The following is a 13,976-nucleotide window of genomic DNA, read 5'->3' as shown; positions in this document are numbered from 1 at the left end:
ATAGGGTACTCTAAGAATAGGGATTCGTGAATTTGGTTGACCAAAAACAAGTGGTCTTGGTGGAAACCAGTACATTGGAGGGATGGGGTGTGCCTGCAGACATCTGAAGTGGCCTATAGATGCCACAATGGTCTCATTCTCATAAATCAGCTGAATGTAGTGATGTGCTAATAAATGTATAACAACTGGGTCTGTAGTTTACTGTTTCCCTGCTAGCTAACAAACTGGTGATTGGCATTGTGGGTCAGCTCTGCTCTCAACCAGCTTGCAAAATTCCAGAAAATGCGACAATCGGTTTTTATGTCCCAGCTCCAGCACACCACTGCTTGACTGTGACAGTAACAAGAATTGTATTAGATTGTACCCATGGCAAATTACTCTAGCTTATTGCCTACTTAAAGGGGAAAATGCTACTTTAACTCTGGAACAGCATAGATGATGTTAAGTTGCTATAGAAATAAGATTGGAGTGAGATGAAGGATTTCATGAAATCATGTCAGAAAAGAGAGGTTGCTAGGATATATTTGCGCTATGGAAAGGCTCAGAGTAGCTGCAGCTTTGGAACATCATTTTTGCTTCTTTAACACACTGGGTGGATCCAGATTTATTTATACTGTACTCAATGTAGTCTGTATGAAACAAATTGAACTTTTGGAGGTCCAGTGCCAGTGATTTTTATGGCTATCATTAAATCCAATCCAGTTTATATAATTAATTTTCATTTGTTCTTTCCAGCAGTGGTCAAATATCTCTCTGAAAGCAAGAGTGAATATAGCATTTGGTTGGATTAGGGTGCTCATAGGTCTGCCTCAGATATGGATAATTAACAACCTGTATACAATCCCTGGTTGCAGAAAGTAAAGCTACTGACCTCCCTATGCTGGGGACCAGATCTGTGCTTCCCCCAGCTAATGACAGTAGAAAACCAATTATGAGTAGGAGAACTAGAAGGAAGGCAACTTGACTGACCAACCTTTTCCATGATTCCTTATTTAATGTGGCTTATTCCTTTTTTTTCAATATATGTTTTATTTTTTTAACAATAATGTGGCTTATTCCTTACAGTGGAAACCACAATTTGCAAGAAGGTTAATGGATGGCTAGCAGAGTTTACTTTCCACATCATGCTAAAGACTGGTAAAATCAGTAATAGAAAGCAAGGTTATACTTCTCACACCTTTCCCCAGCATTGGGTGAAATCATTGATTTCCTATAGTTTGCCAGGAGGAAAAAGGATCAATATGGTCTTGAGAAAATAGAAGTGCTTGAATGATAACCAACAAATTATTATGTGCCTCTTGAAGTCATCCTATCTGAATCTATATCCTTCCTACCTACCTTTTATCCAATTGCAGAAGTTAACGTTACCTGTAAAAATCTACAAATTTAGATAAATCTAGAAATACAATGGAAGAACCTAGAAAACACTAGTGACTTGGAAACAACTTCCTACTATTATATAAAAACAGTTTGGAATAAATGTAACAGATGTGAAAGTTAAGTCAAAACAAAGTTAGCAGATGAGTAAGATAAGAAAAAGAGTTGGGATAAAGTTAGCAGGTACCAAACCTGCAGACTTAAAAGTATTATATACAGTGTTTCTACATACTAAAAAAAATACTATATACCAAAAATATGAAAATCATAAATTTAATTTTGAATAGCTCTGGTTTTTCCCCCAAACGATAGCTTTCCAAATAGAGAGAATAGTGGCATCTCTGTTCATTTTTCTTCAAGTTCCAGCTCATGTAGCACCTGTCTCCTATAAAAGAGGCAACAAAGTGGAGAAAGGTAGCTTCATTTATCACCACCTCACTATTCTAAGATACTTGTAATCTTTTCCAAAAAAACCCAGGCGGTATGGTGTTGGAGAAGGAACGTGTAGACCCAAATACACAAGTCCATCCTCAGTCTTAGAAACTCATTTAGTGAATGTGGGCCAGTCTTTGTTCCTCAACCCATTTTATAAGGCTATCAAGATTCTTATAAATTGTTGGTCTGGAGTTCCAAGGAACCTTTTTGTGACCAAATATTCTAGGACATAAGCTCTATACGTAGCTTCAGTACAGGTAGTCCTCGACTTACAACAGTTTATTTAGTGACCATTCAAAGTTACAATGGCACAGAAGAAAGTGACTTATTACTGTTTTTCACAATTATGACCTTTGCAGCATCCCCATGATCATGTGACCAAAATTCAGATGCTTGGCAACTGGTTCAGATTTATGACCATTGCTTTGTCCCAAGATAGTGGGACCCCCCTTTTGCGACCTTCTGATAAGCAAAATCGATGTGAAAGCCACATTCACTTAACAACCACTTATCAACTGCAGTGATTCACCTTACAACTGTGGCAACAAAGGTTGTAAAAAATGACAAATCCGCTTAACAAATGTCTAATTTAACAACAGAAACTTCGGGCTCAATTGTGGTTGTAGGTCGAGGACTAGCCGTATACAGATTAGCTCTTGAGAGTAGGTTTGGATAAATATAACAAATAATTAATAAATATATCAGTAATTTGAAAATCCAGCCCTTCTTAGATCTCCTTAGTTCCAGCAAATGAGACTAACAGACAAGGTTGACACTCTCCCTAAAATCAATGGAAAAACTTCAGATCCTGCTTTAAATTTTATTTAGTTATACTCAGCTAATATACCCCCCTTTTAAGCTAGAAGAAGCAACCTTCTACCACTCATCTCTGCTTACGTATTAGTGCACTGGGATTGTATTTTTGTTTTTGGTACATGAACATCATGTACAGCATTTGATCCAGCAAATGCCTGAACTAAGTGCGCTAAGTGCTTACTAGGTTATTTCTAGCTATTATTTAGAGTTGTTCTCAGGTATACTTGCAATCAAAACTATTTTTGGTCCCAGGGAAGATTCACCCTGCCCAAGAAGACTTCCATCTAAATGCTATTGAATGAACGTCAACCAACAAGACAACTAACGCATGCCAATCTGTTTCAGGCAATAGTTAGAAGAGAAAATGGCAAAGTGATTGCTGACTTCCCAAACTACCAGTATACTGCAGAAATCGCTGGGGATAAACTTATTGAGGTAAATCTTAGAAAATATCTCTTTGAAGTTGGAACGTGTGATGTCAAAAAGATTGGACAGAAATATATTAATATAAAAACTAACTCAATATATATTAATGTCGCTGGAAGAAGCAAGAGTAATAGGACTGTACAGCACTGCTGATTCCAAGATTTTAAAAAAGCTCCTTTTTGCAGAGATGTGAGCATCTCTCTTCAACTCCTTAAAGCAGCTGCATCTTTACCAGGGAATTTTGGCTGCCCTCTGAGACTGCCCTCTCCGTACCCCTCCCAGGAAAAGACTCCTTTAGATTAGAGTTAAGTTCTGGTATTTTTTTCTTAGTGCTGAAGAACCTTTTTGAGTTTAAATCTGAAGCCTTGCACAACTCTAGACAATTGGCTCAATATATTTGCAGTGGGATCGCGGTGGCTCAGCAGTTAAAGATGCTGAGCTTGTTAGTTGGAAAACTGACAGCCCAGGTTCGAGTCCCAAATGCTGCATGACAGAGTGAGCTCCTGTTATGTCACTCTGCATGACAGAGTGAGCCCCAGATCCTGCCCATCTAACAGTTCGAAAAGATATAAATGCAAGTAGATAAATAGGTACCACTTCGATGGGAAGTTAATAGCATTCCGTGAGCCTTGGTGTATTAGTCATGCTGGCCACATGGCCACGGTAATGTCTTCAGACAATGCTGGCTTCCTTGGCTAAGAAATGGAGATGACATGACTGGACAAGGGAAACCATTACTTTTCTTTATAGTTGCAGTAAATGGATCAGTAAATCAAAGAACAAGGGGTGAGTAAGGAAGACTAAAGTCCATGCGTTGTAGGCGCATTCTTTTTAAAATGTGATTGTGATAGCCTCCTTCCATATACCTAGTGTAGCCAAAGTAGTCTTTCACTTGCCGAAAATAAAAATATGAAAATCCAAAATATGAATAAATAAAATAAATAATTAAAAAACTATTTAAAATGTCTGCTATGAGCGGGGATAAAAACAACTGACTGATCAAGAGTTTGTTAAGTTTTCTTAAGCTTTATCAAATCTTGGCCTGGATTTCTACAAATCCTCTTTTTATAACCAGAAGTTCCAGGAAATAAGAATACCTGTATGAATTAAGAAGCAGCGATGAAGAATTTTGAAACTGGCTGTTCTAATATGCCATGTGGGAGAATTTGGTTCATTTGCTCAGCCATAAAGATCTAATGCAGAATTTCTAGATCATTAAGAATTTCAGAAGAAAAGCTTTCAGCTGTACCCTGTCTCCCCAAAAATAAGATCCAATAAGCCCAATCGGGCTTTTGAGCACATGGCAATAAGGCCAAGCACTTATTTCAGGGTTCAAAAATTATAAGACAGGGTCGTATTTTTGGGGAAACATGGTACATGTCAGGATGCAAACATGGTACTAGATATAGATTTATTTATGAAAGTATATATGGCCACCCAAATCATTCTCAGGGTCTCAGGACAGCTTAAATATATGTAGTAGATATATACATATTCCTCTATGGACTCAACAAAAGTATTTTAATTTATTTAAAAAAATTAATTTATTAATTCTTTAAGGTTTCTACAGTTGCTGATATAACCTTCAAAAGAATTAGTAAGAAGCTGTCATAAGAGGTTACTTGGAGAAGAAATAATCCAGTCCTTAGCCATATTGGAAAATGAACAAAGTTATATAAAGTGATAAATCTTCCTCTAAGTCTGTATTTGCTTTGCAAACAAATAAAAGAAGCTTTTACTTCCTATGTGTAACTGCTCTATTGGTTTTCCTCTTCCCTCTATATATCATTTTGTGGAATCTTGAATTATTATTACCTTACTATTCCTAATGAAGAGCAAGATTTCAGGCATTGCTATGTAGAAACCTACCATAACACACATGATAAAGAGTGAATGAACACTTTTCTTTTCATGATCATATTCTGGCTGGTTTTCTACCATGCGCTATAGCAAAACCAAGCAAATTACATTTTGGTTTAGTACATTCTGTATTTACAGCCACAATAGTTCATCAAACATGTTTTGGAGCACAGTGTGATGTGTGAAGGGTGGCTTTTATATAAACCATCTAATAATATGATTATGAACACTAGCACAATTATTTATAGCAATGTAAGTCTGGTCTATCTATATATACAAAACTTAAGAAGAATGACGTGTGGTCATTAAAAAAAAAGTGGTTACTGTATGTGCAGTGCAGGGCTGAAATTCACCTGGTTGTATCCGGCTCGGGCGAACTGGTAGCAACTGCTGCAGGAGGCTCTGCCCACCTGTGTGGACGTCATGACGTCGTTTTTTTGTGATGATTTTAAGCCTCTGCGCATGTGCAAAAAGCTTTGTGCATGTGTGGACGATGGCGCGTGAGCGAAGCAAGCGCATGCACAGCACATACACATTTGCAAACATGTAGGGAAGGTAAGTGAATTTCACCCTGGTTTCAATTACCGGTAATCATATAACTTGTAAGAAAGCCTTCGGTACTGCTATTATTATTATTATTATTATTATTATTATTATTATTATTATTATTATTATTATTATTATTATTATTATTATTATTATTTAAATTTTTATACCGCCCTTCTCCCAAAGGACTCAGGGCGGTGTACAGCCAAAAGATAAAAAACATAAAAATATACAATTAAAACAACAATTTAAAACCGAGCATATTAGAAAAAATGGCCAACATTTAAAAATTTAAAATTTAAAATTATAAACCCTAAAATGATAAAACCCCAGTTAAAAATTTAGAAATAAATTAGAGCAGTGGTCACCAACTGATGGTCCATGGACCGCTGGTGGTCCACAAGAAAATTTTGGTGGTCCACAGAAAAATTATTTGCAATTTTTATATTGCACTAAATCAGGGGTCCTCAAACTACGGCCCCTGGGCCGCATATGTGCAATGAATGTTTGTGTTGCTGCAGAGTCTCCCCTTTTGGGGTCTTTTTGTGCAGATTGGAGGGGGACAGAAATTCCAGCTTGGGGTCTGCTTCAGCCTCCTGATGTGGGGCTTTGGGCAAAGCTGGAGTGAAACACTGCTGGTGGTGAAGAACCGGAGGGCTTCGTTCCAGTGGGACTGCCTCATGGCCTGGAACTGGTTGACCATCTCAGCCCGCTGAGCCTCCAGGTGCCAGTACCTGGCCTTGCATTCCCGCAGGTCTTACCTCTGCTTGGAAAGCCTATGCTCCTAGTCCTTAGTGAAGTACTTCTACTGAGCCTCCTTCTTGGTCGTATCGAATTTGAACTGAACCAGCTGCTTTGCCATCTCTTTCTCATGGTGGCTGCTTAGCTCCAACAACTGCTTCCTGTTGAGGCCCTAAGGAGCCTGGGGAGGGAAGACTGGCTGGGAGGGGAGGGGTGAATAGAGGCTGGTGAGGTGCCCCTCCACATGAGTGACATAGAGTTGGCCATGCCCACCCAGTCACATGACCACCTAGCCACGCCAACCCAGCAGGCAATTAGGCAATCATATTAATGGTCCGCGGGATTTAAAATTATGAATTTAATGGTCCCTGAGATCCAAAAGGTTGGTGACCCCTGACCTAGAGAACACCGACATATTTAATCATCATAGCTGCTTTTACAAATCTTACTTTTTAAAAACTGTATTTCATTTGCCAGCTTGCACTATTCTAATTTCAAAAAAAGCGTCTCAGTTGTTCCACGTGTTCCAATTAGTTTGAGGTCTCACAGTGTTCGTTAACTGTGGCAGAAACCAGCTTTGCATGCCAGCATACACAAAGAACAGTGAATATGGTGAAATATTTTTCTCTTCATAATGAATACATGGTCATTGGTGACCATTTGAGAAGAAGTGAATATGGTGATGAGAAGCTGTGATCTTACATAAGGATCACCCACAATATTACAAACAGGTCATTTTTTTAAAAAATTGTCTTTTGTATTCCCATTTTAGTAATCTCAATTTTGTTGTCTTCCATGCATTCAGATTCTGAATAACAAGTAAAAGTTTTCTAAAATTTCATCATCTAAAAGTTTATCCATCAAAATCTGTACCAGTCTATGTTCAAAATAACTTTTAAGATTAGGAAAAGTTATAGCTGGCTTAGCCTTACACAATGTAAGCCGCCCTGAGTCTTCGAAGAAGGGCGGGATATAAATTCAAAAAAAAAAAAAAAGCCATTTTAACTCTTTCCTGTGTGATCTTTTAGTTTCCTCTAGTGTCCATCTGTAACCTTCATCAAATCTCAGTTACTAATATGGATTTAATTCTGTTTCAGTTGTTTCCCATGATTATATTAATTACATACTTGCTTTTCAAATTTTATAGCAAAAATAATATGTCAAATCTCTTAATCCATTTAAAACTCTCTTAAATCAAAATTCTTTTTTCTTTTTGCCAATTCTATATTGTTTTAAATTCTTAAGTGTTTAAAATTTCTGAAATCCAAAGAAGATAAAACATGTCAGGTGTCACATTAAACTTGCTGTTTTGATGGCGTCTAATATCCATAAAGTGGTTAAATTAAACATTTGCAAATGTGATTAAAAGTGAGTTTGGCTGGCTTAATGTTGTTATGAAAGGCTCTGCAGTTGCTGAGAGCTAAGATGTCATATTCCTTGGTTCCTGGTACTCAGACCCATAGGAGAGCATAGCTGCCATTCAGAGCACTCATGGGTGATCTCCCATCTTCCCTTCTATGGAGAAATACAAAGGATCCATCCACTCTCCGACCCTTCATTCTTCACAGTGATTGTGGTCACCACTTGTTTGTGGAGACGTCTTCAGCCTGTCATGACTCACACTGGAAACCGAATATGATTTGACTTCTTGAAATGCAAAAAGCATACCACAGAGCACAAATGACTAGCATCCTGTTACTCAGAGGAATCAGCCAGTGATTTTCTGCTATCCTTTTGCATTTTCAGAAGACAAGCCAAGGCACAGTCAAACACCGCCCTCTCTGTGACAGGAAAGCCATGTGTTGAAGCTCAGTCTTACACTGTGTCACTTAGCAACCAAGCCTGGACATGTGTTCCAATGGGTAGCTCAAAACGTGCAAATCCTTTAGACTCCTGCTTTCCTATGTAGATGCTGCCACATTTCCTTCTGAAACTAGGGCTTTTCGCTGTCATTCCACAAAGCTGTATGGTAAGATTTGCTCTATTGCACCTTTACATGACTACCGGTTTCTGTCTCTCCCCACCCCGCCCCAAACCCCACTTGTCCTCCCTAGGAGATGGTACTTCAACTCAGACAAGAAGAACGTACTTTGTTTCTCACTGTCTAGACAGTGCACCAAAAAGGAAGCTTCCCAGCTAGCACAAAACAAACACCCTCCCATCACTCTCCCAATCAACTATAACAAAGAAACCCACCACCAATCTGGAGAATAACAGCACCAAGTCTAATTCTACATTCTGAATACAGGACAATTCCCTTTGTTTTCAGTTTTGAATACACTTGTGCTGATATCTTCTGTGGCTGCTTAGAGCAAATCAAATCTGAAGTTATACTTAATTTCCTTCTATAGTTGTTTCTTGGCATTGACAAGCCAGTGGAGGCTAAAAATATTATTTAAAATGTTTTCAGTGATGGGGGACGAAGATTGTTGGTTCACATAGTGAGCAGTCATAATTTTAATTCAAAAAGAAAAGTTTACCTTCCATTACAGAAAAAAAAAACAGCAGCTTTCAAGAAATGTAAAGTTAGACATTTCTGTCCGATTAAATGTTTTGAACACTAACTGTGGGCCTATGTCTGTGTGGATTGTCAGAGAAAACTGAATTTAAGCACAAAAGGCTCCAACATGATCCAACTCAAGTAATACATTTCTTTTAAGTATGTGTCCAATCTCCTTAAAAAATTCCACTTTTTAATATTTGAATATATGAAAGCAGACTTTATAAATATGCTATCAGATGTTTTGACCTATATATGTTACACACATGTCAGAACACGTGAGGCACCTGTTTGCTAATTCTGCCTGGTTAGGAAGGTGCTAGCCAAAAAGCTACCCTTCTTGTGACTAAAAAATTGCTAAGTCCCTACTAGAGGTTGATGAAAGTTCAGTGTGCTTTGTCAGATGTTCTTGTTGTAGCTCACACCTATCATAGGTAAATAAAATTAACATTAAAATAAAATAAATAAATTCTGGCCCTATCAGCTTCCAACTATTAATGTAATATGTTTTATATGTTAGAAGAATCCAGTTTGGTCATCATAATGTGATTTATCATTGTGATTTATTAAATAGATAAAAGTTGAACAGTGCAGTGTATGGTTAATGTGATGTGTAAATCCTGTCACATTCTTTCTCTAGTAGAAACATACCCACAATCCTGAGCTCTTTTCAGATATGAAATACTACAATGTTAGTTCAGAGAGTTTTATCCAGGTTCACTGTTTGAATTAGCTCCTTGACTAATTAGCTCCGCCATACTGGCTCCAATCTAAAACCCAGGATGTAAGTATGTAGAGACTTCAGCATTAATCTGGTCAGGACCCAAATATTATTTTCAGGGGCAGAGTACAGGGAGCCCTTCTCCCTGCCCTGGTGTTAGATGTAATTATGCTACATCACAGCCAGGGACAATTCATAGACTGATGTTCATCTGATCCGTAACTTATTATGGGGTGTTACATCAATCTGGGGATTTAATTGGAAAGGTGGCTAGGCAAACAATCTGGAATCAGGGTACCACATATGATTCCTGCTGTTATTACATTTTGAATATGTTCTCCTCTGACAATAGACTGCTTTATGCTCTATGCTTTTTTCATGTACTGAAATTGTAATGTCCCTTCTTCACATTTTCTCCATATCTTCATTTTATGTGCTAACATAAAGCATTGCTTTAATTTCCCCTCAGGAAATAACTATTACAGGAAAAAGAAAGAACAAAACTGGTTGTGTTCCAAATAATCTCTTGGCAACTCTTCTTTCTGGGAAGCTTAATGCTTGAGATGAAATTCAGGAAATGTATTCCTGCCACCTTCTGGAATTACCTTTTCTAGCTCCTGTGTTTCTTTAAACACTATGAACCAAATGCTCTAGAACAGGAGTCTCCAACCTTGGCAACTTTAAGCCTGGAGAACTTCAACTCCCAGAATTCCCCAGCCAGCAAAGCTTTTTCACCATCATTTCAATATTATCAATATGGATTATAATTATAATTTCTGGTTACCTTTTCCATGTTTTTTTCCACTAATGCCTAACCAAACTGTAAAAAGGCTTCATTTGATTTGACAACTGATGATTATCCTTTTGCCTTCTTACATTTCTGTCTGCCATAGTTGAATTTACAGCTAGACCTTGGGAAAAGGAAAGCTCTGTGTAATTTGCTTCCACTGCCTTCAGTCTCTCTCTCTTCTTTGTCTCTCACCAAACTCCATATGCATGAGGAACTATCAGAGTTTTAGTTTTTGAAAAAGAAGAATGCCACATAAGGGAACATAAAATTTATTTATTTATTTATTTATTTATTTATTTGATTTCTATACCGCCCTTCTCCCGAAGGACTCAGGGCGGTGTACAGGCAAAAATAAAACAGACAGTACAATATATAATTTAAAATGCAATTAAAAAACTTATTTTAAAATTGGCCTGAAAATTAAAATATACAGTGAGCTAAAACCCCAATTAAAATTAGTTAATAAGAATTTTAAAAATTTGATGAAATTCAATTTAAGACAGCCCCGCGCGAATAAAAAGATGTGTCTTCAGTTCGCGACGAAATGTCCGAAGGTCAGGTATTTGGCGTAAACCCGGGGGAAGTTCGTTCCAGAGTGTGGGAGCCCCCACAGAGAAGGACCTTCCCCTGGGGGCCGCCAGCCGACATTGCTTGGCGGACGGCACCCTGAGAAGTCCCTCTCTGTGAGAGTGTACGGGTCGGTGGGAGGCATGTGGTAACAGCAGGCGGTCCCGTAAGTACCCAGGCCCTAAGCCATGGAGCGCTTTAAAGGTCGTAACCAGCACCTTAAAGCGCACTCGAAAGGCCACAGGCAGCCAGTGCAGTCTGCGCAGGAGCGGTGTTATATGGGAGTTACGCGGAGCTCCCTCTATCACCCGCGCAGCTGCATTCTGGACTAACTGAAGCCTCCAAGTGCACTTCAAGGGGAGCCCCATGTAGAGAGCATTACAATAATCCAAGCGAGAGGTAATGAGCGCATGAGTGACCGTGCACAAGGCATCCCGATCAAGGAAGGGGCGCAACTGCCGAACCAGGCGAACCTGGTGGAAGGCCCCCCTGGAGACGGCCGTCAAATGATCTTCAAACGACAGCCGTTCATCCAGGAGGACACCTAAGTTGCGCACCCTATCCTTTGGGGCCAATAACTCGCCTCCAACAGTCAGCCGCGGCTGCAGCTGACTGAATCGGGGTGCCGGCATCCACAGCCACTCCGTCTTGGAGGGATTAAGCTTGAGCCTGTTTCTCCCCATCCAGACCCGTACGGCTTCCACACACCGGGACAGCACTTCAACTTCAAATTCCAACCAAATGCCTAGATTACAGGTGTCAAACTCAATTTCATTGAGGATTGCATCAGGGATGTGTTTGAGCTTGGGGTGGGGTGGGTGTGGCCAGTTGTGTTGGAGTCACCTGTGGTGGCCAAGTGTTAAGGCAGGACTTGCCTCAGATCCTCCCTCCCTCATTATAATCTTCCTTCTTTCCTCCCTCCCTCCCTTCCCTCTTCTTTTCTTCCCCCTCCTCCTCCTTCCTTCCCTCTTCATTCTCCTTTCTTCTTCCTTCCCCTATTTCTTTATTTTTCTTTCCTTGCTCTCTTCCCATCTTTCCTTCTTTTTCTTTGTCTTTCCTCTTTCCCGTTCTCCTTTCCTGTCCCTTCTTGGATGCTCAAATGCAAAAGGGGAAACATTTCTCCTTTTGCTTTTTTTGCTTTTAGTTTCTTTTGCTAGCCTTCTGCCAGTGAAAATGAAGCTTGTGGGGCCATGCGTGCGCCCGGGCTCCGCTTACACTGGCAGAGGGCTGCAGGAGGCTGTGGTGTCTGAAAACTGCCCTCCGGAGGACCACACGTGGCCCTTCCATGCTCCAATTTTTACTGGCAGAGGCACCACGGGCCAGTGATTTGCTGTTTCCAGGGCACCCTGCAGGCTGAATCCGGTCCGCGGGTCTTGAGTTTGACACCCCTGGCCTAGATAGAATGAAGTACAGAGACACTGGGTATCTCGATCGGCCACAAACTCAAATCTTCAGTGTTGCTATTAATTGGCTCCAGCAAACCTCACACTAGGAACCTCTTTAGATAGAACAGTGATGGCTAACCTTTTTCTCCTTGAGTGCTAAAAGCGTGCGTGTGTACACTATCGCACGTTCACACGTGCCCACACCCATAATGCAATGCCACTCCCACATGCCCCGCCCCCCCTGCATATGCGTGCAATCCTTGCATGCACGCATGACCACCCTCCCCCCCCAAGCATGTGCACGTGACCCCCCCCCTTTTGGCTTCACATTCCGAAACAGCACTGGGGGAGGAAAGCCTTTGCGTCCCAAAATGGCTGGGGGGGCGAAGCCTCCAAGACGGCTGGGAGGTGGGGAAGCCTCCAAAAGGGCTGGGGGTGGGGAAGCATTTGCCTCCCAAAATGGCTGGGAGGTGGGGGAAAGCTTCACCTTCCAAAACAGCGCTGGGAGGGAAATCTCCGGAAATCTGGGCAGGCACAGGCAGCAGAAAGTGAGGAGAAAATTAGGTCCCAGCACGTGTCTCCTGCTTGCAGGGCAGACCCGAAAATCAGCTGGCCGGCAGGAAGCCTGCGTGCATGCGCAGTGGAGCTAAGCTGGGCAATGGCTTGCGTGCCCGCAGAGAGGATTCCAAGTGCCACCTGTGGCACGTGTGCCATGGGTTCACTATCACGGAGATAAGATGTAATTTTCCATAAAAAATTTCACAGAGGACAATTTAGCAATTGTTCCTTTTATCTCCTGAAAAGAGGAACACTATGTAAGCAAAGCTTGCTGGCTCTTTACAGGATTCAGGAAAATGTAGCCATCTCTCTCCCCACTCCCTGCTTATATTCAGGAACTAGTTTTTTTATATTAATGAGCTGTTCAGTAGTGTACTTAGTGTAGTACACAAGTGTACAAGTGTACTCAGGCATTATGGACAGATGCTAACTTTAGTAAGCTAATAAAAAGGACTAATGTTTGGTTCTTGAGTAGAAATTCTGAGCTGCAAATATAACATGAGAGAAGGCTTTGCATTCTATTTAAAAGTGCTCTGTTGCAGTGCTGAGATTCCTTTGTTCTCATCAGCTATAAGTGGAAACTTAATTCTTATTTGCACAATTGCGTATTGCTTCCAAGGAACTAAATTGGAAAGCATCTCAACTCTTTTTAATTATAAGTGACTTGGTGAAGTCTTGAATATCTGTTTGCAAAGTGGAGTTAATCAGATGCTAAAACAAGTCAAGAGGTGGCTCTCCTATGACGCATATGTTCTATGGTGTGTACCTTTGCAATGGCAATCTTGTGCATATTCAGCAGCATCAAAAGAAAGCCTAAATGAAATCAATAAATTAGCAGCCTCAGAGGCCTTCTCTTCTATTGTGTCATATGCTTTCTAGAGTAGCATTGTCTAGAGATCCATATGTCTTTGAAAACTTGACTGTTCTCCCAGGTCTAGTAAGGTAGTTGTTCAGTCTTTCATTTTATATTTGGCATTTTCCATGTGTTTCTTCCTGAAATGGATGGTCTTATTATTTATTACTTTTTACAGGGTAAACCATGAGAGTCATTGGGTAGCCTCTAGATTAATTGAATGCTTGCCTCCTACCACTATGAAGCTCTGTAACAGGCATGGAAGGAACTGGAGACATTTGATTAAAGGGTGTAGTAGAGCCTATGAAGATTATAAGCACCCAAAAAGAAGACAAGCCCATTAATGTTTTGTGTTGTTTAATCAATAAACTTTTTAAAGACAGAAACAGAAAATTTCAATA

At 40.2% G+C, this 13,976-nt stretch overlaps 1 protein-coding gene across 1 annotated transcript in view; it reads left to right on the top strand.

Annotated features, from left to right (window-relative positions):
- The window catches only part of FABP6 (fatty acid binding protein 6), a 191,452-nt gene extending 186,724 nt beyond the window's left edge, over positions 1–4,728 (top strand). Inside the window, exons 5-6 of the mRNA XM_058167142.1 lie at positions 2,974–3,063; positions 4,615–4,728. Of these exons, the coding sequence (XP_058023125.1) occupies positions 2,974–3,063; positions 4,615–4,668 (144 nt within the window). The 3' untranslated portion in view covers positions 4,669–4,728. The remainder of the gene's footprint in view (positions 1–2,973; positions 3,064–4,614) is intronic.
- The last annotated feature ends 9,248 nt before the right edge of the window (positions 4,729–13,976 follow it).

This window comes from Ahaetulla prasina, chromosome 2 (genome assembly GCF_028640845.1).
Source record: "Ahaetulla prasina isolate Xishuangbanna chromosome 2, ASM2864084v1, whole genome shotgun sequence".
Lineage (NCBI taxonomy): Eukaryota > Metazoa > Chordata > Lepidosauria > Squamata > Colubridae > Ahaetulla > Ahaetulla prasina.
This window is presented reverse-complemented; position numbering and strand designations above follow the sequence as displayed.